The following is a 26,426-nucleotide window of genomic DNA, read 5'->3' as shown; positions in this document are numbered from 1 at the left end:
TTCCATGCATTCGGATGTCCGAAATCCGAATACGGAAAACGTGTGTATGATGCCAGCCTTAATCCCACGACGGTTCTCTTTCTGCACAGACTATTTGATTTGACTTTATGGTATCATCTATTTTGTTTATGGAATATATTTATCTCTTTCACATCTATGCCTATCGACTCTTTCTTGAGGTTGACTTGAGTGTCTCGATCTCGAATGTGACATGGCGTCCATCAAGTAATATTGCGGCCTCCTGTAAATCGACTTTTATGAGAGTGGTGTTTTTTCATTTTATCACTGAGGCCGTAAAAATCGTATATTTGCATTGATGGTAATGCATGCAAGGAAACCTCACCGAATAAGCGATGGGTACGATAATCTTTCCTATTCTCAGATCTGCCCTCTGTAGATGGCGGTCTCAGATTTTTACAATATTTGGTTTTACGTTATCCCTTTAAAAAACACTTACAATTTTATCTATTTTCAGGTACTTTGAGAAGCACCAGGCCCATCCATATCAGGTTTGTTATACGGAAAAATTACACAAAACTATATAGTCTAAAATTTACAAACATTAAGAAGTTTCATTTGTTGAGTTCTAAGGCATTTATATATTATTAATTTTTTTACGTATTCTTTTAGTCTAATTTATTGCTAATTTTAAAGTTTTGTTTGTTGTACAGAATTGAATTAATATGTATGAAACTAAATGCAAAACATCTCCTATCAATAAAATAAGGTAGACATTTGTGTGTTGTATTACATATTTGAATAATGTATGTTTACAATTATAACACACAGCTTGTAACTTTTGTGTTAATGTACCAACAGATATTCAAAAACACCTTACAACTTTGTAAACTTTCATAAATTCAAGCCTTCTTCAATATAAACAATGTTAACAACTGTGTAGCCTATAGCAATGTATATTACTGTTTAATATATTTCATAGTAATAGTATAGGCATATAATTTTACTCTTACATTTTATCCTGTTAAATTGTAATATAACATTAATGTGATCTCAAAACAGAAATACAACTCCAAGAGGGCCAATGAATATGGATCTACCGACCACTACACACCACTCAGATCCCCCAATGGAAACATGTCCCATGGCCACAATGTGCATGGGCACACTGGCCATGCCCATCATCACTACCATATGGTTGATGACAGAGGATATGTCACATCAAGGAATTCCTATGTCCCCAAGGGATCAGAAAAGGAGAGAGATAGAGACTATAAATCCTCTAGGAATAAGTACACTGGTCAGTCAATACATTATAAATTTTTAGATTGACTTTAAGAACATATAATTTAAAACAAAACATCTCCCAAACAATTGTATTGTAAACATAATAAAGTAACATCTCCAAAGCTTTCTTTATTTTTGTTTAGACTTTAAAATATTAATACATTATTTGATATAAACATTTAATAAAAATATAGCCCACAAAATCTTTCAGTTACAGTAATAAGTTATATGAATTTAACATTATTATGACAAGTTTGAAAGTTTCACTATTATAATGATCAAAATGAAAATGAAATAAGTTAAAACTTTCAGATGTCAGATCACCAAAGGAGAAACGGAAAGATAGTGAGCGAGAAAAAAATAACCATGAACGTTGTGAATCTGAGAAAAAAAGTAGGACTAGTGGCATGAATAGTGTTAATTCCAATAGCAAATATTATAAGAGAGGTGGGTTACCTGCAAATGCAGGTCCATCAAGCAGTGAGTGGTCAGAACATATTAGTTCATCAGGAAAGAAATATTACTATAACAGTGAACTTGAAGTATCACAGTGGGAAAAGCCTAAAGAATGGGACTCCCGAAAGAATTCATCCAAAGATCATCAAACAACATATACAACTTCTTCTACTAGAGGTAGTAAGTATTTTATTTTATTTTAATCACTATTGTTTTCAATGACTATTTTAAAATCCTTTAAGAAACTTAAGAATTGAAATAGCAGAAGGCACAAATATAGTTGTGAGCTGTGCTAAAAATAATAATTATAAATGAAGTTTACTCACAAATAAAGAAGGTTGATTGTTAAAGTTGAATTTCATTCATTTTCGTTACTTTAATTTTATCCTTGTATAAGAGATGTAACTCTTGATAATTATGATAACTCTGCAAACTGATATTGTAAGAAATATAATATACACTTACTAACTTTAGATCGTGAAAAGCGATCACGGTCGCGGCGGCGGGAAATAGAAAAGACAAGTAAGAGAACAAATAATACATCTGAGAGATACTGGAGTGCGTCGCGAGAAAGTGTTTCCGATAGAACAAGGACGAAACATGCCCCACACTCTGGACATGACACAAAAGGTAAGCAAAGACTAGAAAGACCTTGGATGCTGCAAAATCTATCCAAATCAGTTTTGAGTACTCATTTATTATAATAAATTTGATTTCACTGGCAGATGATTTCTTTACTAGCAAATCTTTGGATATTACATAAATATACAAAAATTACAAGAGTGTAAATGATGATAGATGAAATTATGTTTTACTAATTATGTCAACAAGGACATGACAAAAATGTTCTCTATCATGTTAATCACTGTTAATATCTTACTTATTCTGTCACATTACAAATTAGTTTTTATAATGCTGGTTAGGTTTAAATATGAAATTACTTTAAATTTAAGCCTTGTGAATGATCCTTGATTAGATGATAGCTAGATTATTGAAGAATATAGCTAATACACAGAAGAAAAAGAATATATAAATATTAGCTATATTATTCTATAATTTTGGATTGGGTAAGTCTTTCATTAGTTTTAAGTTATCATTCAGTTTTAACATGACAGGAGTTCTTTAGCAATACATATTATTGTGGCCTTAATACTTGGCTCACAAATAATCTGTTTAATTAAGTATATTTGATTTCAACTTGTTTTCTTTCTTTCTGAGATTTTACTTTACTAATTACCAATTAATGCTTTAATCAACCTACTGCCTACACAGAATTTTTTTGCATACTTAATGAAATTAAGTGGAAATTTCCACTGGTATTCAAACAGTTACCACACAAATACACTAATGTCGTGAATTTTTAGTGTTAAAAGTCTATTTTTTGATATGCAGCCAGTACTCCTGAGAGATTTGCAGAAAACATTTAAATAGCATAATACAGAAAGTGATTTAAAAAAGCATGTTGGACAAGATTTTGCAATGTATAATACATTGATAATTCAATATATTTACTATTATATTTTATATGATATAAATGTTGACGAGATGCATCAAGCTATATAAGGCTTACATTGAGTGATTTCCAATGCGCGCGAGAAGGTGCTTCTTAAAAAGTGTAAGTTAAATGACCTTTTCATAATTTCAGAAGGGCACCGTTCTCTTCAAGATATGGATATATCACCAGACAGAAGTACGCCTGTCTCCGAAGGCTCACACGGCGTTCGCAATGAATCTACAGCGCCCCCTGTTGTTGTTCTCAATAATTCTAATCCAACTGTCAGTATTGCTTTACATATTAACAAAATACTAATCTTATGTTTAAGCTTAGAGTAAAAATATTTTTTTTATAAACAAAAGAATGTAAGATAAGAGAGAGAGGAGAGAAATAGAAATTAAATTCTTTGTAATTAAACTTAAAAATCCCTTTTTAACTTATCGGGCTTATAGGTGTCGAAGTGACAAAATAATAATTTACCACATGAATAATTAAAGTTAAATTATTTGAATAGAGTGGGTCCTTGCTAGCGGCGGCACTGCCCAGGATCGTCGCCCCCGCGCAAGCTTCTACGTCGGGGTTGGGTCCAGGCCCCAGTACATCTTCGGGGCCTCCATGTAACAATGGAGCCACAGACAGTCGGTCAGAGACCCCACAAAGAGATGCCGGACCACCGACTCCGACCCACTCCGAAAATGTCGACCCCCACGCGCCACCCTTACATTTGGAAAATGCATTGCCGAGGAAAAGTAAGTTTTTTTTTTATAGAACAAGGGCAACGGGCAGGAGGCTCACCCGATGTTAAATGATATCGTCGCCCATGGACATTCAATGCCAGAGGGCCGGTTCCACGTAGTGGTGGTGTGCGACAGATACTGCCTGAAGCCTATGTTACATCGGGGCAACACTGTGCGGCATTGCGGCATGTTACAACTTAAAAATGTCGCACATTGTGGCAAGTACCGTGCGGCATGGCTACACCTTGCGTCACATGAGGCAGACTGTCGCAGCTTATATCCGAGCTCAATGGATTCCACGCGACATATTTCGTGCGTCATAACAATTTGTAGGTTGTTTTTGTTTGTATATGTTTTGGAAACGAAAAATATTTAGACTTAAAAAAAAAGTCGTCAAAGTGCTCAGTTGACATTCTGGTAAAGTTTTTAAATAAGGCACTATCGTCTGCCTTAATTTTTGTTAGTAAACTAGGCCGTGGGCCATTCTGAGGTTATAGCTATTGGTCGGTAGTGGAACGAATCAGAGCTATCGCCTTTATTGGGATTGGATGTATTGAAGCGGTCTTCCAACACTGCGGGACCTGTACCAACTCAGGAGCACAAGTACGCACCACTGTGTCTAAAGATGGTAGGTAGTGCTTTGCGGACAGCACTTTGCCAGAATATGATTTCCGACATCGAATAATGACACCCCGAAAATGTCACCACCGGGTGATCTCCATCGGTCATCCAAAGTCGATTTGGGTGCGAAAACCCAAAAAGGTCGGCCTTTTCCTTAGAGGTATGGACCGGCGAGTCATCCTCCCTGTGCAGTGATGGAGTGACAATAATACAGCTTTGGCGAGAGACCAGAAGGCTCGAGTCCCCGAAGGGAGTTGAGCCAATCTCTCGCCAAACTGACTTTGCCTTAGCTATTTCCCGTTTGAAGGACCTGGAGTGTCCACACAAGATGTCGCCGCTTCCATGCTTTAAAGCACTCTCGCTTTTGACTCCAGACAGCCTTGCAAGAACGTTTAAATCAGGGCTGAGACTTGCCACCGATCGGCGCCGCTAAAAATGGAATAAAGAGTTCCATGCAATGCAGTTACTGTACTGTACTACTTGTGGTTACTTCGACGATAGTCAGCGACGAATCTGGAGAATCTGACGAAAAGAATATAAACCCCCAAGGGTAATCCGTAAAGAAAGACCGCATCCATTTCCAATCTGCTGGCTGACCTTTAATGCCAAATACGGCGACAGCCTGCACAGCGGGTTCGTCGGATGGTTTGTAGTAAGCAAAGTACCCCGGACGACGTAATGATCCGACGAACCTAGAGGAGAATTCTTTGGATGTGAGGTCAACAGAAGGTCCAACAAAGATGGTTTGTCACCATCCACATCAAGTATTCGCTTAATCGCGTGAACCATTTGTGTCAGGTGATGTGCCAAGGTAAAGTCATAAAAAGACCTACACGCGCGATCGGTGGTATCAGAGCCCAGCTTGTGGGCATGGTGGGCGTTTAAGTCGCCCATTATCACGATTTCGGCGCGCTACCTTTTCGAATCTGTAGCCTTTTGGATGCTGTCAATGAGTCGGTCATTATCGGCATTTCAGCTTTATATCCTAGACTTAATGTGTAAAATGTGTTAAAGGTGTTTTCAATAATTACAATAATTTAATTTGCATAAGAGGTCCTACTTAAAAGTGGTAATTCATAGCAGGTAATTTGGTAATTTTATTAGCTAGATATCAAACATTATTAAATTAGATGGAAAATTATTTCAAACTATCTCATTATTATTTGGCTAAAGCTGTAAAAATTAATTGATAACAAGGAACTACCAAATAATGTTTGTTTCAGTGGAATGCCTAGGTAGTTACTCATCAGTGGTGGGAAGTTTACAACAAGCTGCCCCGATGCTGACTCCCTCCTTGATCAATTATGTTCGTACTGAGTTAACCACACATGTCATTGGATGGCCAGCGGATATACTTGAAAAACAGGTGAGATATTTCATGAAGATAAATATATAAAGGCAGGATGATGAAAAGAAATTGTATAATTAATTTAAATCTAAAAATCAATTCCCATTCTTATCATGTCAATAATTTTGAACTTGAGTGCTGATAAAGTGATAACTTTAAATTTTCTATATAAGAAAGACAGGCAGAAGTTTGATAAACTTTGGTTTGTTTTTATATAGGCCAACAAATATATGGAAGAGGCACATCAGTTGGGTTGCTTGCAGTGCACCCGTGTGTCTGCTGAACTAAAATGTTCTCGCTCCGTGGTGAGGCACACAGAGATCCAGGCCACACTACAGGAACAAAAGTGAGTAATGATGCACTTTCTATATTTAATAAATTGCTTTGTCTGCAAAGTTGTCTTCAAGTAAAGTTTATTTAAGTTTTCAGTATGTTTTGCTCGTCAAATATAAATTTGAAGGCTTTATTAATAACATGATAACCGCCTAGACTTTCATGGGTTTTGAGGAAGTCTGTTATTTAGAAATTTTAGAAGCTAGATCAAGTTATGGATCATATTAGTTTCCTCACTGAAAGTAATCCAATAGTAAGTAAGTCAAAGGTTAATCATTTTAACAATGTTCACACAGCCTGATGAACCACATCCTATTCATCTTTCTGGAATTATAAATATATAATAAAAATATTGTGATATTTCAGAATAATGTACCTGCGACAACAAATCTCGCGGCTGGAGGAGCTCAAGTCGCAGAATTCGTTTATGTCAGAAGACTAGGGGTTAAGATGGGGGGTTCCAGCCATCCCCCCAACACCCGCCAGCCCTAATCCCTTTTTGATGTAATGAACATTTATCTTGTCTTTAAGGTATGTGAAAAGTGTCTGGAATTTAACAGGGATTGTAAGAACACTTTGACACATGTCATACGGTTTAGTGATTCTACTTAATTTTTGCATTCAGCCGTTATTATATTGCATAATATATTTAAATACTTTTTTATTAAAATCAAACCTAAAACTAGAACATAAACCCGTTTATGTAGTTTTTAAGGTTTGATTTATCTTTATTCCAATCATCATTGTCCACGAGGTTGTCCACCTATCTTTGAACAAACAAAAAAAATTGTAAATAATGTTCGCTAAATTTATTGACGTGACATTCAGTATTGTAGTATACATTGAATAAGGTTTATTGATGTTATAGAAATTGTATCAATCTTTCGTGATCCGATGTCAGTAATCGGATTTGTATTGGAAAAATCTGCATTTTTTTTTATATCTGCTTGTAATTAATAGTGCTTGTGGTAAATAATAGAACATTTTATTCGTGAGTGTACATTTAAGATAAGTTTCGATTAGTTCGATCTTCAAGTGTCGTCAACCTAAATTTAAAAAAACACACAACAGATAGATATTTCATTAAGGTGAACACAATAAAGTGCAGTCTCCAGATCTAAACCCTGGACCGTCGATCTTATTATGTTAAAGATGTCTACCAGATACTGTGTTGAAAGTTTCATTCCGTTTGCCTAGTGTTGTGTCAATTTTGTATGTTAAGACAAGTATGGGTACGATCTATTTTTGGGACATGTGACATTGATTGTTGTAATTTTTAATTCTATAGATTTAGTTGTGGACAAGGAATAACGTAGCGTAAGAATTTTTATTTCAGTGATCTTAAATGTTGTTGCACAGTCATTTCTTTTTTTTAAACACCGGATTGTAGTTAAAACCGTAAATAAGTAACTGGTAAATGATATGTGTAGATATTAAGCCAAAGAAAGTCTTAAATAAAAGCCTTTTTTAGTTACTGGATGGATTCGAAATGTGTCTGTACCTATTGAATCTTGGAAAAAATATCCTCGTAACTATAAGGAATTGTCTATGGTTTGTATTTGTACAAAGATTTTTATTCCTTGTCTTAGCCACTGTATTTCTCTTGTGAGGGAAAGTAATTTTTAGATTTATAGAGGCCTGATTTGTCAACTTTCAGTAACCAGTTTCTTGAGTCATGTAAAATAAGAAATGCTATTTTTCTATCAATGCCTCAATTAATCATCCTAAGATATTGTGTTTTATAATGTGTTTAATGTAAAGTTTAAATTATTAAATAAAAAAATAATTTGATAGTTTAGCTCTCATAGCATGGTACGACGCCGTTGCGCGCTCGTTCGCTTTGTACTTTGTAGGGTCGTGTTTGTATACGTACAATAGCTATTAGATTCATGCTACTATTACAAGATTCCATAAATTAATTCAATCAATATTATAATTTATTAGCCTCTAACAATGTTATGAATGGACCCAAATTTATGTATAAAATTGTAAAATAGGACGTGTATTTTGTATGAGTCGTAGTTTAATTGTTAGTTGCGGTCAAGCGCCAGCGGCGTGTACACTAGATAGGTCTTCTTTTTTTTCTAATACTAGGGATATTTTTGCAGCATAGACGAACTAATAAAGGAAGCATCCTAAATTAGAACGACGCCATCTGCCACAAATAAAATACATCTTTATTAATTTGTCTATGAGATGGTACACCAATTAATTGTAATATAAATGAAATAACAGACGTTCTGTGATATTCATTCACTTCAAACTCGAGTCCGGGCGAATCGGGCAGAACATTCACTCGAGTGAATAGTATACGTTTGCCAGTTTTTATCGTAGTCATTTTATCTTGAAACCTTGGTGTTCCGTGTTGTCGCTCTATGTACACTGTATCTATGCTGAGTACTAATATTAGTAGTTTTCGTAATGTAAATTAGGCATCCAACCTTATCAACTATTCCCCGTTTGCATTGATATAGCCCAAATTCAAGATCCTATATTAAAATAGTAATAATGCCTAATCCAAATTATTTGTTCAAAAAATAAGCAAGTAATAATTGTAATAAAACTGTGCATTTCAATCCAATACTTGTATTTTACTTGAGAACTTTTTTATGTTAAATATTTCATCACAAATAAATATGTAAATTAGTAAACTTTCTCCAGCGCTTTTCACTTCCACTTAACGTCTAACATTTACAGTAAAACTTTTATGAAGTTTAAAATATAGTGTAATGACTATTAATGTGATCTTCATCATCAGATACATTGTAATTAAAAGTGTATATATATATGTATACTTAAGTCAATAATGGAGACAAAGATTATGAAATGTATGCTTATTATATGCAAAGAATGGTTTTATGAAAATATCGTTTCTTACTTAATCTTTTATAATATTAATCGCTGCCACACTTATTATTTTTATATTGATAAACCCAACAACTAATGTTCGATGGAATGCTGTTAGTTATAATAAATATAGTATGAGTGTTGTTGGAATGTATTACTGGCAGAAAAACTGTCTTGTATGTAGTAAACATTCTAGTCCAGTATGCCACCCAGCTCTTTCTAAGGTATTGCATATCAGTATAACCTAATTAGTATAGGCATGTCTTATCACCTGAAATATATATTTATTAACAATAAGGGTCTGTTTCACAATGTATGGATAAAGTACCAAATAGCTATGCAACACATAAATTATTTGGAAGATAAATTGTGCTATTTGACATTCATCGGACTCATAACTTATGATGGACTTTATGTGACGAATAGCGCTATCTGACAGTCGTGAAACGCAACACAATAGTGTTTATCCTACCAATAAGTAATAAATAGCTAATTTGGAACTTATGTAGAACTTATCCGTACATTGTGAAACAGACCCTTAATATATGTTATTATCTGAATAATTACATAAAACAAACATTAAGGTAAGTTCTATATTTCTAGATAATATATTGTATTGTAACCTTCTTGGAAACTGAGATGGAGAACTATTAAACTAACAAAAATTTTGCTGTATACCTAAGAATAACATTTAATTAGATTAAAGGTTACCTTAGTACTAAGTGCTCAGCGATTGCAATTAATGTATATGCAAAATGCAAATTATTATTCTCTGTTTGGCGAATGAACATTTTAAAATTGTCTTGATATCTTATAGCCTACATCTGTTTCACTGTTTCACTTTACAGAAAGCAGTTATTTCATTGTAATAAATCATCAAGCTACCAAGCCTATCATGACACTATACTCTTATACTCCTTATGGTGCTTGATTTCAATATTTGAGTATTATTTATTGCATGTTCTGCGATTTTTAAACTCTGATAAAATGCATACAAGCTGTTTATTAGCCAATTTAGATATATATATTGGGAGTTGAAAGTATACTAAATACAAAATTTAAGTTTGAAGCCCTGCGACCTTTATAACTATTATTAGGGTAAGTATAACCAACTTAAAGTATGCTTGATATTTTAAATTTATTAAGAGAAATTTCAGTAGCTATGGAAAATTTATAAACTAATAGATTCTTAATTTCCTAATTAGCCTTCTGGAAAAGAACCACGTGACCTTTTTAATATTAATAATACTTGAGTAGTTAAATTCTAGTACATATATAAAAATACTAATAAGATTTTGTATTAACTTTTATTGGCGTAATATTATATTTTATTTTAAGGTTTTTGCATTTCGCGATTGTATTATACCGTTTAATAAGACTGATACAAATTATCAAATGGTAATGTTTCCTAAACATTGGTAGCCATTGTTTATAAATTTCAATATAAACTTAAAGTACTTTCTTTACATGGTTTAAATTATAAATAGCTAATACCATAGATATATAGCTCTTGCTTAATATGACCTATTCATATATTGAAGCGTTTGTCATTCTTCGACAAATTATGTGCGTTTCAGGTGTCAAGTCTTGGTATGCCAATTGTCACATGTTTATAGTTATCTGTGGAACTTAGAATAATCATGTCATGACTCATGATAAATTATTAACTTGTGAGTGATAAGTGGCTTCGCTTGATATGATTGATTAAATTTGACCAAAGAGATAATGAGTATGACGCAATTTATTTTTTACCTTCAAATTCAAATTTGAGGGGGTAAAATGGTGATATAAACGTAACCTCTATTTCACTGCTACACAATTATCTTGCGAGACATAATTACGAAAGTAGCGATCCTATAAATAATCGGCATTGATGCGCTAAATATTTACAATACAATATTTTAGTGCAGAAATTAATAAAATCTATTTCCAAGACCATATTATGGATTACATCAAAATTCTACGCACGCGAAGTTTTTTTTTCTTCCATATTGCGAAGCATTTGTTGTTTGTTTTGTTGGTAAAGCTATTTAAGCATTGTTATTTAAATGAGAGAGAGAGCAGAGTTCAAATGAAAAGTACTCCATTAAACGAAGAACTTATATGGCTTTTTTTAATATTTTAATTTAACAATTCTAAACAATACATCTAGATTGAACTTGGCATAATTATTGGAAATATTTGGCAATCATGCCATTATCATATTACTAGATATACTAGATCTAGTCTGTAATTTGCGTTAAAAGAGCAGTGCCGCGAATAATCCAGAATTCTGAATTCATATCAGCGGGAAGTAATACGGGCAGAACGAAGTTTGTACTGTGTCCTGTAGTTGACAGAGTGCCGGCCCTTTCCGAAGTCTTATATAGCGGTGCTTCGTAGCGCGGGTCCGGTTTCGGAAGAGATAGTACTGGCTTGAACCGCACCACGGGCAGAGGCGGATTCATTTGTGCTGGTTCGATAAGAAGTATTATTATTATATTTTTCTGGTATTACCAAGAAGTCTTGGAATTATACGTATCATAAACAAATCAAAAGCAAGCCAGCGTAATGATCTGTTCGTGCTCATACTACATAAGAAACTCGTTTTATATGACCTATAAAATGTATTGAGAGACAGGATAATTATTTTTCTTATTTCGTACTGAGTCCGTCATATCATTAACATAGTGATATTATGGCGAATTGTCAAATTGTATTAAAAAATCATCATGGCTAACCTCATTTGACTTGACCATTGACTAACCAAAGAGTGAAATAAAGCAATATACTATACACACCCGGCAAGGCATCTGTTAGGCAATTTTTTTTCGTGTCCCAGCGACCTGCATCTATGAATAGACCATGAATGTTTACCCCGTCTTCAGGTTTCTCAAGATCCCCAAAAACACTGCTACCGTCATCCTCCTGAAGAAATGATCTTAATTCAGTACCTATTTCTTTACCTTAATACTTTATTTCGTTTACGTAAGTTTAAGGACCAGTTTCACATTTGTAAATATTCCACATTAATATGTTTTCTAGTGAGTTACCAAACAAGCCACTGATGCGATATTTTCTGTGAGTGAGAATCCAGTGAATGAGTCCAGCCTTGCGATTCTGTAACTCACTTTTCAAACTCTCACAGCGGTGTTCGCAGCGGCGCGGGCGGTCGCGCTCAAATCAGTGGTAAAGCAGTCAATTTACGATTTGGCATTCTGATAAACAATTAACTACAAGCTCCCTCCTTATAAAACCGCTGTGTGATTTCGAAAAGTGAGTTACAGAATCGCAAGGCAGTAATCATTTGGGTTTTTAAAATTGCTATCAATGACAAACCACCACATACGCCTGTGTTTTTAAATAAGTTTGATGTCCAGTAACGTTTTTCTTCTTCTTAATTTGGATGAAACAATAATTAAGTAGAATCAAACTACCAACGCGTCCTTGCTATCGGCCATCTCGTGAACACTGGCGGCGAAAGCGGAGCACAGAGTTTTGACGAGGATGTATATATTGACGATAAAACATTTATATTTAAGATTTAGAGCGCCACCTACATCTAATGTAATGTTTTATGAAAATAATATTAATCACACGGTGACAGAACCGCAGGTTTACCTTGTTCTTTCTTTTGTTAAACTTATACACATCTTCCTGCGATAGAAAAAAGGGAATAGGCTCAAAGTCAAACATGAGTGCGTCGATTGGCACTCTGTATCGTCTAGCGTACGCCTGCAAAGCGCCCGTTAAAAGACCTTGGGGGAAAAACAGACCCGACACCCAGCTGCTTACTTGGGCGCCATCGATTAACCATTTCTGAAATAAGAAGAGTTGTATGAATACCTTTAAAAAAAGTAGCATGGCCTTTTAAATCAGGCTATCGTCCCTTTTAAGGTTGGCTGCCAGGTTGGCTTAGCTTAACGTTTCATGACGAGTGCAAGGGCGGCTTGTATAATTAGTGTTTTTATAGTAGTCAAATAACCGATTTGCATTTTATAAAGAAACTAGATAATTACAAATAAATGCTATTTTGTAACAATATCAATTAAAAATGCCCTGGTTTAGGAGAAGGTCATGATCACGATCACCCCTTCTGGCTATGTCTTTGTACGAGTGATAGATACTGATTATTCGTTTCCAAGTTACTCCAAGTAAAATCGTTAGTTTACTCACTACGTACGAAGTCACTCATTACGTACAACGAAATTACCCACCTCAATAAAGTCAACTCTCAAGGTGAGATCATGTATCCAGCTTCCCAATGACTTGAGCGAGTTATATCCAGATTTGTGCCACATTCCCGGCACTTTGTTGTTGAGGAAGGAGCTAAATACTTCTTCGTAAGCCTCCGACATGACCACTACACCCTGGTGATACAGTATACTTTACAAAAAAGATAGTATCAGGCATGCTTACAATGTTTCTATATAAAAAGCAGATCCCATTTTGTAATATTAAATATCAGTTAAGGAGACAAAATGTGTGTCCTATGGTTGCCGAATGGCAAGACCTACTGATAGAGCAAGCTATTTATTTACTCCCAAAAGTATATAAGCACTAACCTTTATAGCTTTTTGAAGTTCATTTAAAGATACGTGTATTAAGGATAAAAGTTTATTGAATCTATCCGTTTCATGCAGAAGTACAATGGTTAAAGAGTGCAACTGGCCCATGTCGTCTGGCACCATTAGGTCTGAATGTATGAGAGTTCTATCAATTTTGGTGGGAACGACTGCTCGTGTGTTCTCACAAATTCTCCAAACTATTTGATCTGGGGTTTCCCCGCCTCCACCACCACCTGCTCGAGGCTGTACATCCACTATAGTCTGTACCAGCGTAGTTGTTTCTTTATTCTGAAAATGTAACAATAGTAAGGGAGGTGCAATATGAGTTGATTATACTTATTTACAAACCATCTCACTTTACAAAAAATATTAAATGCATCTCGATCAATGTCATATTACCAGACCAAACTCCCGAAATAAATCAGATTAGTACGGTGGCCGGTAAATTTGTGTTTGTTTGATTTTTTAATAAATTAATTATTTAATACAAACGGTATAACTCTCTTGCAATAACGATTCAAAGTACATAATACAAAAATAAAGGTTTGGTGTCTTATTTAAATTGTTTTCATTACTTAATAATGGATTTCCCCTTGATTTTTCCACAAAAGTTTTAAAGTTTTAATAGGCAAGTACGACTACAATGAAACAATACCTCAAACGCAATATTAGCGTTTTCGTGCATTCCAAATATTTCGGGGTTTTCAATACCGGGTAGCGTTTCTATATACTCTCTAACTTGTTCTAACTTTTCAGCCCTGGGACAAAAATAGGTGCCAGAGGAAGAGTATATGTACCCCTCTTCTAAAGTCGGAGCGGAAAAGAATAGTGTTAAAATTGTTGTCAAGCAACGCTGATCCCACATGTCTGTAACTCGACCCCCATACGTTATTTGGCCTGAAATAAATGCCATTCTTAAGTATCATACTATATGTATGAGGCAAAGAAAAACGAGCATTTTTCTTAAAAACAAAATGCTAATCAGTTGATTTATTACGAATTGAAAGTTAACTAAAGTTAACCATGCTAATATAAATTTAAACACACTTTAAATTTATATTAGCATGGATTTTATTCTCACTCGTAATATACTCCAAGGCATCCCACGGAATATGACCATCTTCGCAAAACATCTGCAAATTTAGCATGGCGCATTCGCGATCACTATTGTTAAATTCATACGTAATGTTCCACCCGAGAGGGCCGAATTTTTTTCTCTCTTGTATAATAGCATGAAACATACATATCCCAAAGAGCATTGTGCGCCAGTCTTGGCCTAGAACTGTTAATAAAATATTAGATAGATTCACAAATATTTAGGTATTCTTTATTTTAAGCGTAATAAGATGTACGAGTCTGTTCATTTATAAGAATTATTATTTGATAATAACTCGTTTCATTCTACTTAAGATTATTCCATTAAATCGTTTTATCGTGAAGGTAGGATTCCACCAGTGTGCTGAACACTGCGGCACAGTGTCACACGGCTTACGGCACAAATGTTTTGGTCGATTCACTCATGAGAACAATAACAAATTTTGCGCGAATGTATATTATATTCCGCAAAGTTAGAGTACGATTTGTGAACTTGTTTGCACACACACAATATATTAGGGCTTCCCGTCATCTTTTACAGCTCTCGCTACGGCTACCTATCGGTTTTGCCCAACACGCTCATATTTTATTTATTTCATTTTATTTTAGTAAATAAGTAGCGATCACAAATAATACTAAATTTTATTTTATTTTAACTTGCAAAAGAATCTCCAGTAGCAAGATATCTTTAGGTAATTGTAAGCCATATTAAAATAGAGACAGATTTTCTGTAGTTGGTATCTCGCTTGGCAATAAGAGGACTAACTTTATTGACCAGCAACTCAAAACCTCCGCACGATACACGAGTAGAATTTTTAGATCCACTTAATGGATCTATTTTTATCTCTTCTTTAAAATGTATGTTTGTTCATTGCGTCGTTATAGAAAGGGCCTCGCAAAACATCACCGTTTATTTTTTTTTTAAGCAGACAACATAATAACACATAGGCTGCAGTACAAAAGCTCAAAAATTTTTTTGGAATCGTGCCTGTAGGTATAAGTACCGAATTATTTTTTAAATAATAAAATCTTCTCTATTCAAAAATACATATTGTTCTATACAATAATTGTCCAAAATAAAACAGCAATAAAAATTGGAAAGAGAAAAGACAAGTAATGAAAATCTTACTGTGGTTTTCGAAGAAATCCTCATCCATTTCAATCATTGCCCGTTTGACGTTGGCCTTCAAACCTTTTGGTGGTTCATTGGTAACTTTTACAGAGTTTTGGAGGACTGAGACAGGAAACTTAGGGGTGGGCATGGAGCTTAAGTAAAGCCTAAAGTCTGGATGTGGCCCGGTTGATTCTCCGCTCATTAGAGCCACAATAATTTCTAAACTTAACATCCAGGACGCTGCTAAGTGGCAGTTCTGGGAAAAAAATAATATGTTCATCGCGTTGATCTAAAATATTTTGCCCACCAATTAATCGTAATATCCGAAAGTTTGTTATTGTTTTTTGGATATTTATGTAAATAATTTTACTCTTGCTTTATTTAAATTATTAAATATACAATATATATTTATATATAGAAACAGTCAAAACCGTTTACGATGACATCGATTAGAACAATATACCAGTTATATTGAGCAAAATCTAAGGTCCCGGCTGAATTCTATGTATTAGGTTCTTAATAACAACGTCATTGGCTGTTACGACTATCGGTTTTTACGTCCAAATATTATTAGTCCCTTCGATGTCGTTAAAACAGATTTTGACTGTATATATAAATTTATATATTTAATATATTAGGTTGGGGAAAAAGTCTTTTCGCATTATAGTATGTATGAACTTGTAATAAAATGTCTTTGGCTATACTATATGTATCTGGCTGGTTTTGTTATCAAGGAAAGTTGAGATTTTAAAGAAGATAATTCCAAAATCAAATTAGGATAATGACTGTTTTTTATTTATTTTTCATACCGTCAAGATGAGTGAATCGAATGAAGAAATTCGATACATTTTAAAATTTTACTACAAAAAAGGTCAAAATGCAACACAAGCCGCGAATTTTTTTTGCGATGTTTATGGACCTAGTGCAGTGTCTGTGAGAGTAGCACAAATTTGGTTTAAGCGTTTTTAATCCGGAAATTTTGATGTCAAAGATCCAAGTCGCTCTGGTCGCCCTATGACAGATAAAATGGATGCAATTTTTGAAAAAGTGGAGCAAGATCGGCATATCAGTAGTTACGAAGTAGCTGAAGAACGGGGAATTGACCACAAAACAGTTTTGGCGCATTTGAAAAAAACTGGGTACAAAAAAAAGCTCAATACTTGGGTACCTCACGAGCTCACTGTAAGAAACCGAATGAACTGTGTACTCATTTTTGATTCTTTATTACTTAATGAAACCGAACCATTTTTGAAGAAGCTGATAACTGATGATGAAAAGTGGATCAAGTACGACAAGAACGTGCGAAAAAGGTCGTGGTCAAAGTCCGGTCAGGCTTCACAGACTGGCGAAACCCGGGATAACTCGCAACAAGGTGATGCTGTGTGTGTGGTGGGATTGGAAGGGCATTATTCATTATGAGCTGTTACCACCAGGCAGGACCATCGATTCTGAACTCTACTGCTAACAACTGATGAGATTAAAGCAAGAAGTTGAGAGAAAGCGGCCGGAATTAATCACCAGAAGGGGTGTGGTTTTTCATCATGATAACGCTAGACCTCACACATCTTTGGCCACTCAGCAAAAACTAAGAGAGCTTGGCTGGGAGGTGATAATGCATCCGACGTATAGTCCTGACCTTGCACCTTCAGATTTCCACCTGTTTCAGTCTCTTCAGAATTCTTTAGACAGTGTCAGGTTATCATCACGAGAGGACTGCCAAAACCAATTATCGCGGTATTTTGATCAGAAGCCCCAAAATTTCTATAGCAATGGGATCATGTCCCTACCTAAATAATGGCAAAAAGTTATCGAACAAAATGGTACCTACAAACTTTAGTTAAATGTAAATAAACTATATTAAAAAATGTTTTGAATTTTCTTAAAAAATGCGAAGAAACTTTTTCCCCAACCTATTATAAATTAAAGAACACAAATAATTTTATGTTATACTTACAACGAATCTTTAGGCTTTGAAAAATAAATAATGAAATATAGTACAAAATAAGAATTACTTAATTTTATATTAAGTATTATATTTTGTATGTTTAAAGATGTTTTTTTGCCTGAACTGATAAATAATACATAAGAGACAAATTGCAGAAACATTTCAGTTTGTGATTTACAAACTGAATTTTTGTGTTCTGGCGAAACCAGGATCTCGAAACAGCCCGAGACTAAGCGTGAGTTACTGAAATATGTAAGCCCAGAGTATAGATAGTATAGACCATGACTGCCAGGCTTCTGTTGCTGTGTCGTAAAGCACACGAAAGTAATAATACATAGTCACCTGTAAGAAAACCCAATCTCCTTTGGGCTTTGCCGCGTTAATCATCTTTTCTGCAACAGGACCCTGCCCTTGGCCTAAGGATATAGAATGCAGTCGATCACGCATTCCCATTTCTGTGGCGAACTTGAGAAACGCTGCAAATGGATCTGAACCCGTACTTAGTACAAACACGAGGGGTATCGGAGCAGCTGTATCGGCATATCTACAAAAATTATTCAACATACCTCATATGTAAAATTCCAATTATCTAAGGACTAAATTCAAATAGTTTAAAACTTTTAATGTATCTATACCTAAATAAATATAACTGCACACACATACTTATCACGCTTCGTTTTGACAGGTTAAAAATAAAAAATCATAAATTAGAAAATCATATATCTTTTAACGCGTGAGTCAACCATTTTTCAGAGTCAAATGTCAGTTGATAGGTAGTCATGCCGAATTTGTGTGCAAATCAAGTCCACCAGCTTTGAACCAGAACTGTGCCAGACATGAAATAGTAGTAATTTAACTACTTAGTTCTATTTTGTATATTAATATTAAGTGTAAATACATCTGTTATTTAAACAGAATCGTGTATTTCTAAGTATGCAGCTATTATCATTATAAAAAATGCAATGTATACTACGCTAATGTGCTATAAAGCCATTAGATTTGTATATATTTCAAAATTTGCATCGGAATCTGTTTGTATTTAAACTGGTAAAAACTTACAGTGTACTCAGTTGGACAGTTGGACTTTCAATGAAAACGTTGCCAAGACAGGTGCTCACGTACTGAGCTATCGCGAACACTAACTTCTCTTCCTTAAGGCTCTTGATAATCATCAGTTTCTCAAATGGAGTAAGGATTGCATTCCAATCTTTCTTTGCTGGGGTCTTGTCTTTTATATTTATATAAATTTCCTTTAATTACAACAAAAAATCTGCTATACTGCATATCCGGTAACAAGTACCCAGTATTTTGGTAATAAAATAAAATAAATATTAGTAAATCTATAACCTTTTTAGGTCTGAGCCTCACATGTCTGAATCTGTTTCATGTCCTATTAGATTATAGGCAAGTGGGTGTTCAGCCTCCTGTGCCTGAAACACCCCGTCGACTTTTTTGGGTCTAAAGCAAGCCGGTTTCCTCACAATGTTTTCCTTCACCGTTCGAGCGAATGTTAAATGCGCACGAAAGAAAGTCCATTGGTGCTCAGCTGAGGAACGATCCTACGACCCCAGGGAAGAGAGTCGCACGCTGAAGCCACTAAGGAACACTGCACATATTCTGATAATAATTACATTATAATATTTGTCACTCTTGTATTACTTTACGCACCACATTAAATGTTCCAAGAGTGATATCTATTTTCCTTAAACAGTCTTCAAGTAGGCCAGCAAAACTTGGATCCATTTCATTCAAATGATTTGCTGACAACCACTGCTGGTCTGATAATGTTTCGACCGGCGGCTTCTTCGCAGGCACCTATAAAAATAATATTTGAAATTCGATTATTTTATATAATTTTCAATGAAATTGCTTTTATTATTTTATGACCAATTTGATATAACCTTAGATAAAATTTAAGCTCAATTAATCATTGTCATAACAAATTATACTAAATATATAAAACGCAATATACATTTTATCGGAGAAACGATGACGGAGAAGCAACGGGCAGCGCATCGGTAAGAGAAGCCAACAGGCGTGACCAGCTAATGCTAATGGAATTATATGGTTGTTGGTTGGTTGAAGTGAAGCTATGTTACAATTTCATATCAAGGCTATGGCGCAGAAGTAAATGTAAAGGATCTGAATACATACTTGTATTAAACACGTCATATCATTATTTGATAATGTTATATCTTATCAATTCATTTTAATCTCTGAAAAACTGCGTCCAGTTTGTGTTTTCCACTGTACTGTTGTAAACTTTTTCTCTTTCTTTTCTTTATAAAATAAATAATAAATAATTCATTTGGTATACTTACAACTTTAGTTCCCGCTGGTCCTCTCAATATATAGTTCCATTGTTCCGAGCTAACCTTTCCAGCGTGTAAGTATATTGCCATATTCAAAAGAAAACTGAATACAAGCTTATGCCTTTCGAAAAGACCTCGAGAAACATTCCTATAGACGGATAGAGTGATCTCGTCGTGTAGAATTTCTAATCTCTTCTCAAGGATATCAGATTTTTCACTCTTCTCTATCACAAGGTTAAAGACCTACGAAATCGGGTATTTATTGAAGGTTGTTAATGAAAATAGTTAACTGCTGCTTGTTTGGTTCGATGGTGGAGCCGATATTAAAAAGCATTAAGAAAGAAAATAATTATTTAATAAACAATACACATCGAATTGTAATCGGTTTATAAAAATAAAAGTAACATTAATTAATAGGTGTAAGGAGCTAAAATAGTGATTTTTTAAAATCATTAGTTCTTTGCCTATTAGGATACCTGAGCCGTTCACTACACCTAGAGACGTCATGAGTCCTACAAAAGTACCTGTGTAAAATATTTCAATGAGAACTGGTACATTGGGTCAATTTCGGCTAGTTGTGCAACAGCAAAATACAATACAGCGCCCCGGGTTGCCACAGTACGATACTTCTCGCGCGCTGCGGATATGCTCACTTCAGTAGCTTCTGTTTCGACTAAACGCGCGTTTATTATTTCAGATGTTTCCTAAAAGTTATAGTTAAACCATATTAAGATTAAAATTTCACGCAATCTTCAAGCTCCATCTTCAGAGTAGGACAGAAATACCAATTGTTAGGTAAAAAATCTATTTAATATTTATAAAATAGCCATAATGAGTTTATGATTTCTGAACAGACCTTTATAAATTGTAGCTAAAAACTGTCTTGAGCGCGCCAGTTGATTAACTAACCTACACTATTCCTTAAGGTGCACAAACGACAGAAACTGTCTGTTGAATGTTACCTCGTTTTATGTCTATACAATATACGTCAAACTTACAAAACTTTTCGCAATCATAGTAAAACAGTGACAGTTATGTCATCTCCAAATAAAATATGAAATTTTAACTTGACTTGGAAATAATACATTTTTTTAATAAAATATATTTTACCTTACTTTCGTTGAGGGTCTCTATAAGTTCTTCATCATCAAGGATGTTTCCTGAAGATGCGTACAGCAGCCGTAGTATCTTATCTTCGATCTCTAGCAATGTCGCTTTGTCTGCATTGATCCGAACTATCAATTCGGTACGTAGCACCTCTAAGTCCGGCCGTTCTAAACGTACAACATCCCTGTATACACACAAAGCTTTATACATATCTAGAATAATATTATATATCAACAAATAAGGTCCAATGTCTGATATGTTACGTTAGCTAGTGAATAGTACTGTCCGAGTGGAGGGGTGAGGGTCACAAAAGCCCGCAAGTATTTTATTTATTTTCATTTTGTCGTAAAAAATAAAACATACTATAACCGATCTCTTACCTCGACCACACAGACATAGCAAACAAAAGTAGTAACTACATACAAACATAACTACTAAATATTGTTACAACTCTTATCTAATATTTAAGTTAATACCTATAAGTTTTACGTTTTACGTTAATAAAAACCTTTCGTATTAGTAATGTTATGTATTTCAGTATAAACAACAACAGTAATAACTATACTATAAATAATAATTATTTGCAGACCAAAGATATCCAATACTATATAAAACAGTATTGGACACGTGCAATTAACTTGCATATTACACATGTGTGTAATGACTATGTAGCCACACATTATATCACCACGCATCCACCACAAATAGATCGATTATACTTTAAAAAAGTGTGCCAAAAACACAACCCTTATGATAACTGCCACATAAAAAACAGATGTTAGTAGTATTATTTTTAAGAGTTAAAGACGTCGCCACTAGACCACCAAGTTGTACATAACAACTTGGAGATTTTTGGAACCATTATAAATTTCGTTAAAAGTTGATAACTCACGCTAACAGTTGTTCTTCGAGACCCGATAACGTTACTGTAAAGTTAACTAGAGTCACTTGAATACAGATCTCGGGCAAGTAGTGTGGATTAGCCAGTTTCGTGGTTAGGTATAACCGGAAGTTAGTGTCATACTCAATATCGCTGTCACCCAGGTGTATGAGTAATCGTCCAGCCTGTAACCCAATCAATACCAAACTTCAGTTATCTTTAATGAATGGAATCATTAAATAATGTTTAATATATACTTGCTTCGCATGGGAGATTTTTTTATTTATCGGAAATAGATATAGCCTATTATATATACTGAGAGATAATGTAGTATTCTAATGGTGACTTATGTTTATTAGCTTTTGTTGTACGTAACGGTATGTTTGCGAAAAAACAAATGTTTATAATATTAAAGTATTAAAGTACAGAAAATTGCTATCGCCAGTATGTAGATTAACTGTGTCATTAATAATGTAATTTCCCGTCTAGGTGGTGTTTATATACTCCACGATATATGAGTAAATTCCTTTAAATGATTCTAGCAAAAAGCTGAGTCCCAAAATCGCGTTTACCTACAGAATACTAGATAAACGTGCACAATACGAATACAGGGTTAAGAGTCACGCGCCTAACCAGCCATTGTATTTATATTTTAAAGAAATTTTTCTTTATACTCAAAGTAACAATATTTTACCTGAAGAAACGTCTGTTTAAGCAAGACAGGCGACAGTGTTGCTTCGAGCTGCTCGCCAAGATCTTCTATAAGCATCGGCCAACCGAGTCTAATACAATTTTCTAAGATACGCAAGTACCCGGAATCCACAAGCTTCGTGATTTGTAGTCCGTTCTCCTTCTCCATACTCTTGATCCATCTGTTTGCCTGTTATATAAATTATCAAAACTATGATATTTTTATTAAATTTTACCTTTAGGAGGTACCCAGATAATTTTCCCTGCTTTGCAAGCCCGTCGAAGTTATAATTATATTTTGTCATTTTGTATCCGTAACGTGTTCTATTGAAATAAAATAACTCGTATAGCACTGAAGTTTATATTCTGTGCCTGCCTTCGAAAATACTCGTTATTATCAAGTAACTATAAGATATCATTAAATTACGTAAGCTTATCAAAGATGTTTAGACGATGTATTTGTGACGATCAACAAGTCGAAGGTACAAGAAAATCACGTATATAAATTTGTAGTACATACAATGTAATCTGCATAGGTCTAGGCAATGTAACAAATTATAAGAAGGCTTTTATTACCTACCGGAAAAACAAAAATCTGTTGACAATTGGTAAAACCAAACGTTAAATTGGTAAAAACGTAAATTTCATCACCTGTTCCTGTGGGTCAACCGTTAAGGGCCATCTTCCAGCTCTAGTAACTAAAATTCCATTCTCGGTGGAAACAGCGTCGCGTGGAAGTCCCTGGGCGTTCCAAGTTCGCACAGTGTATGAATCAGCCATAACCTGAATTAAGCTAAAAACAGGCAATTAACAAACGGGTTGTCAAAGGGATATTTACGTAAGCCACCGACATTTTCAAAATTGCAAAGCGTATCACCATTTATTGAATATAAATACATCTCGAAAATAAATTTTGCAATAATTAGCAAAAATAATGGAATGGATAATGAGTTTTAAGCGTATCATAGTCATATTTGTGAAACTAAGAGATAGTATTGCAGGAATGTTACAACAATTTATTTTACTAGATGAACTCGTGAACTTCGTATCACCTACATATATTTGTGCCTAAACCTACGAGTAATACAACATTTTTAAAACAGACCAAAGACAACCTCAAACTACAGCCTCACACATTTATGAGGCACCTATATATTATGACAACCAAGTGACACTTCTTTATTTCTGAAAAGACAGGAACACACAATAGGAACAGGTTTTAATAGAAAATTTAATTGTCGTTTTTAGTATTTTTCTTTAATTATTATTTTTGTTTTCCACTGTTTTAACCTTCTCTGGACTTCCACAAATAATTCAAGACCAAAATTAGCCAAATCGATCCAGCCGTTTTAGAGTTTTAGCGAAACTAACGAACAGCAATTCATTTTTATATATATAAAGATTATCTTAATCAAAAACATACTCATAACAAAAATAAAAAAATCGGGTTAACAACAATTACTGTTACTGTTAAATAGTTCAGCTTGGCGATCATAAACTTTATATTTAGTTAATCTTTACTTACTCAAAACTATCTGAGGAGGGAATCTCAAGTGAGTGGCAATGTTCGACCCATTTGCTTTCAAGTTCCCGTCGGTAGTGGGAAGGAAATGCGCCGAAGTAGGCGATACAACCGGAGGCAATAATTATATCACCGGTCGTACACTTGAGTTTGTATGTTGCCGTCTGTAACACAACTCATATATCAATCTAACGTTTTGTTGGCTTGGTGGTTTTGCACATGGCGTAAAATCTGGAGGTACATGGTCCGATTTTCGGCGAAACAATAATTGTTTGTGTACTAAGATGAGTTCTAGTGTAATCTAAGTACTGTGTGGGCTTTAAATTATCAATTTGAAGAGTTGTACATTTTCACAATTCTAGGGTCAACAGACGACAAAGCGTTGTTTCATAAATATGTAATAAAAAGTTATGTATTCAATATATAGTATAACCATAGAATATTTTCATTTAACGAGGGACTTCATGTATTTGTATACTAAACTTTTACTTATTAAGACTCAAATTGAATTTTATTTTAAGCGTTTTTAAAATCGATTTTAGTGTCCAATTAACCTTTATCCGAAGAAACAAAAATTAATTAATACAATTTTATTTTATTCAATATTGTTTTACCTGCACGCTATCTTCCCAACGTGTTTTCTCGTCTGCTAGGGCCTGCGTCAATTTTCCTGCACGCGACAACCTCGCCGCGGCCAAATCAACATCAGCTTGCAGCTTCTGACGTTCTTCTTCGACGACCTTTACAAATATTGAAAATAGAAATTTATTTATATTCTTTAACAGCGTCCAAAAGAATAATACACCTGCGAATTCGGTCAGTGCACGAAAAGTGTTGCATTAAAACGATTGCGTAGTAGGATGTTAATCACTATACAATACTAATCACAAACGATCTTCGAAGTGTACGGAGGGCTTGATGAAGATATATAAAATTCACATTAACCGCTAATTTAATGTATGTTTTTTAGTAGGGAGGTAAAGGCATAGACTTAAGTTGACCCACTCAAGATTTAAAAGACCCATACAGTCTATGTAATATAATGTTCTTGTTGCTGTGTCGATAACTACCTTAAGCTCATCCAACATTTTTGCAAGCTGTGCTTCTATGGCCTCAACTTCCTTCTGTTTAGCTCTTAAGACAGCCATTACACTCTTCAATATGGCCGCAGCTTCTTTATGCCTGTTATAAAAATCGAATCGAAACAATCAAAGAAGCTAAAAGAAATAAGTTAGCATTATTATGACGCAAAAGTAACAATGTTTATGCCACGATCAAGATAATGTATAGGTATATAATGTGTGTAATCATAATGTGTGTGTGTAATCGAAACGAAATGTACACGTTTATTTATAGCCAAGATATCTTAAAAACTAAGAATTAACATAAATTCCTAAGAAATTCAAAATAAAAGATTAAACCATTAACATCATTAAGCTGAGAGTGGGACGTGGAGAGAGTGGAGGAAGACGAGTAGGCAGTGCGAGATACTGAGAACTTTTTGTACAACAAAAATACATAATTTATTAGAGAAAATAATTATTGGAAACGGTTATTTTAAGGAAGCTTATTGTATATTTATAGGCCTTCTTGGTAAAAGATGTTGAAAAAGTGTACGTGTTATATATATACAAACTCGATCATGAGTTAGAAACAAACAAGATTTACAACAACATCTCAAAGAAAATCTTTCCAAGAAAATGCTGTTAATTTTAAAACTTTCGATAGATAAGAGCCTGTCTATGTCAAAGCCATTGTGTGCTTATGACATGCTTAAAATAAGCTTTCATGCTAAGTAACTACTTGTATAACGTGAGATAGAGTTACTGTTTACTAAAAATAATGATAAGTTGAGGTATATAATACAATATCTTATAACAGTATTACATTGTTATTAAGAGTAATATCCCAATATAAATGCATAAAAGCTACACCATTTTGTATTCTGTGTTTTTCTCATGTTCCAGAATTATTTAATTTTTACTAAATTGATTCTTTATGCAACTATTTATTAAGAGTGAAAAGCTTATTAGGCATTTAATATAGAATCTTGCGTATCATTCATACATGGGGGGGGGGGATAAACCACGGCTATCGGCAGCACATTATTATTGATTTAATTTAATTTCTAT

The 26,426-nt window shown here is 34.3% G+C and overlaps 2 protein-coding genes across 4 annotated transcripts in view; one reads left to right on the top strand and one right to left on the bottom strand.

Annotated features, from left to right (window-relative positions):
* Positions 1-163: 163 nt before the first annotated feature.
* On the top strand, positions 164-9,100 carry LOC125062308 (WW domain-containing adapter protein with coiled-coil homolog). 3 transcript variants are annotated; one of them, XM_047668132.1, is made up of 10 exons: positions 164-357; positions 476-509; positions 1,021-1,258; positions 1,558-1,878; positions 2,176-2,331; positions 3,347-3,477; positions 3,711-3,945; positions 5,778-5,920; positions 6,121-6,248; positions 6,602-9,100. In XM_047668132.1, exons 1-10 carry the CDS (start codon positions 317-319, stop codon positions 6,675-6,677), a joined length of 1,503 nt encoding a protein of 500 aa, XP_047524088.1. In that variant the 5' UTR covers positions 164-316; the 3' UTR covers positions 6,678-9,100. The 3 variants fall into 3 exon arrangements, with proteins under 3 accessions (XP_047524088.1, XP_047524087.1, XP_047524089.1); XM_047668131.1 differs by having other exon boundaries at positions 165-357; positions 1,558-1,881; positions 6,602-8,891; XM_047668133.1 differs by having other exon boundaries at positions 166-357; positions 1,558-1,881; positions 5,781-5,920; positions 6,602-8,891.
* Positions 9,101-10,150: 1,050 nt separating this feature from the next.
* LOC125062694 (dynein axonemal heavy chain 6) overlaps positions 10,151-26,426 on the bottom strand; it is a 60,930-nt gene continuing 44,654 nt past the window's right edge. The window contains exons 49-68 of the mRNA XM_047668768.1: positions 25,365-25,476; positions 24,909-25,034; positions 24,298-24,458; positions 23,424-23,565; positions 22,777-22,962; positions 22,095-22,267; positions 21,206-21,386; positions 20,620-20,799; positions 20,105-20,338; positions 19,452-19,598; positions 18,843-19,033; positions 18,126-18,327; positions 15,854-16,094; positions 14,711-14,911; positions 14,285-14,526; positions 13,627-13,917; positions 13,279-13,431; positions 12,683-12,880; positions 11,863-11,989; positions 10,151-11,534 (exon numbers count right to left, since the gene is read on the bottom strand). Of these exons, the coding sequence (XP_047524724.1) occupies positions 11,305-11,534; positions 11,863-11,989; positions 12,683-12,880; positions 13,279-13,431; positions 13,627-13,917; positions 14,285-14,526; positions 14,711-14,911; positions 15,854-16,094; positions 18,126-18,327; positions 18,843-19,033; positions 19,452-19,598; positions 20,105-20,338; positions 20,620-20,799; positions 21,206-21,386; positions 22,095-22,267; positions 22,777-22,962; positions 23,424-23,565; positions 24,298-24,458; positions 24,909-25,034; positions 25,365-25,476 (3,718 nt within the window). The 3' untranslated portion in view covers positions 10,151-11,304. The remainder of the gene's footprint in view (positions 11,535-11,862; positions 11,990-12,682; positions 12,881-13,278; positions 13,432-13,626; positions 13,918-14,284; positions 14,527-14,710; positions 14,912-15,853; positions 16,095-18,125; positions 18,328-18,842; positions 19,034-19,451; positions 19,599-20,104; positions 20,339-20,619; positions 20,800-21,205; positions 21,387-22,094; positions 22,268-22,776; positions 22,963-23,423; positions 23,566-24,297; positions 24,459-24,908; positions 25,035-25,364; positions 25,477-26,426) is intronic.

Source organism: Pieris napi, chromosome Z, assembly GCF_905475465.1.
Source record: "Pieris napi chromosome Z, ilPieNapi1.2, whole genome shotgun sequence".
Lineage (NCBI taxonomy): Eukaryota > Metazoa > Arthropoda > Insecta > Lepidoptera > Pieridae > Pieris > Pieris napi.
The sequence above is the reverse complement of the archived record's forward strand: the minus strand, read 5'-3'. Positions and strand labels throughout refer to the sequence as shown.

Bases quoted from the DNA above. Each gene is read 5' to 3' on its own strand.
- LOC125062308 (XM_047668131.1), top strand. From the start codon at position 317: ATGGTAATGCATGCAAGGAAACCTCACCGAATAAGCGATGG. The intron at 510-1,020 runs GTTTGTTATACG...ATCTCAAAACAG, and splicing joins ACCAGGCCCATCCATATCAG to AAATACAACTCCAAGAGGGC. The intron at 3,946-5,777 runs GTAAGTTTTTTT...TGTTTGTTTCAG, and splicing joins AAATGCATTGCCGAGGAAAA to TGGAATGCCTAGGTAGTTAC.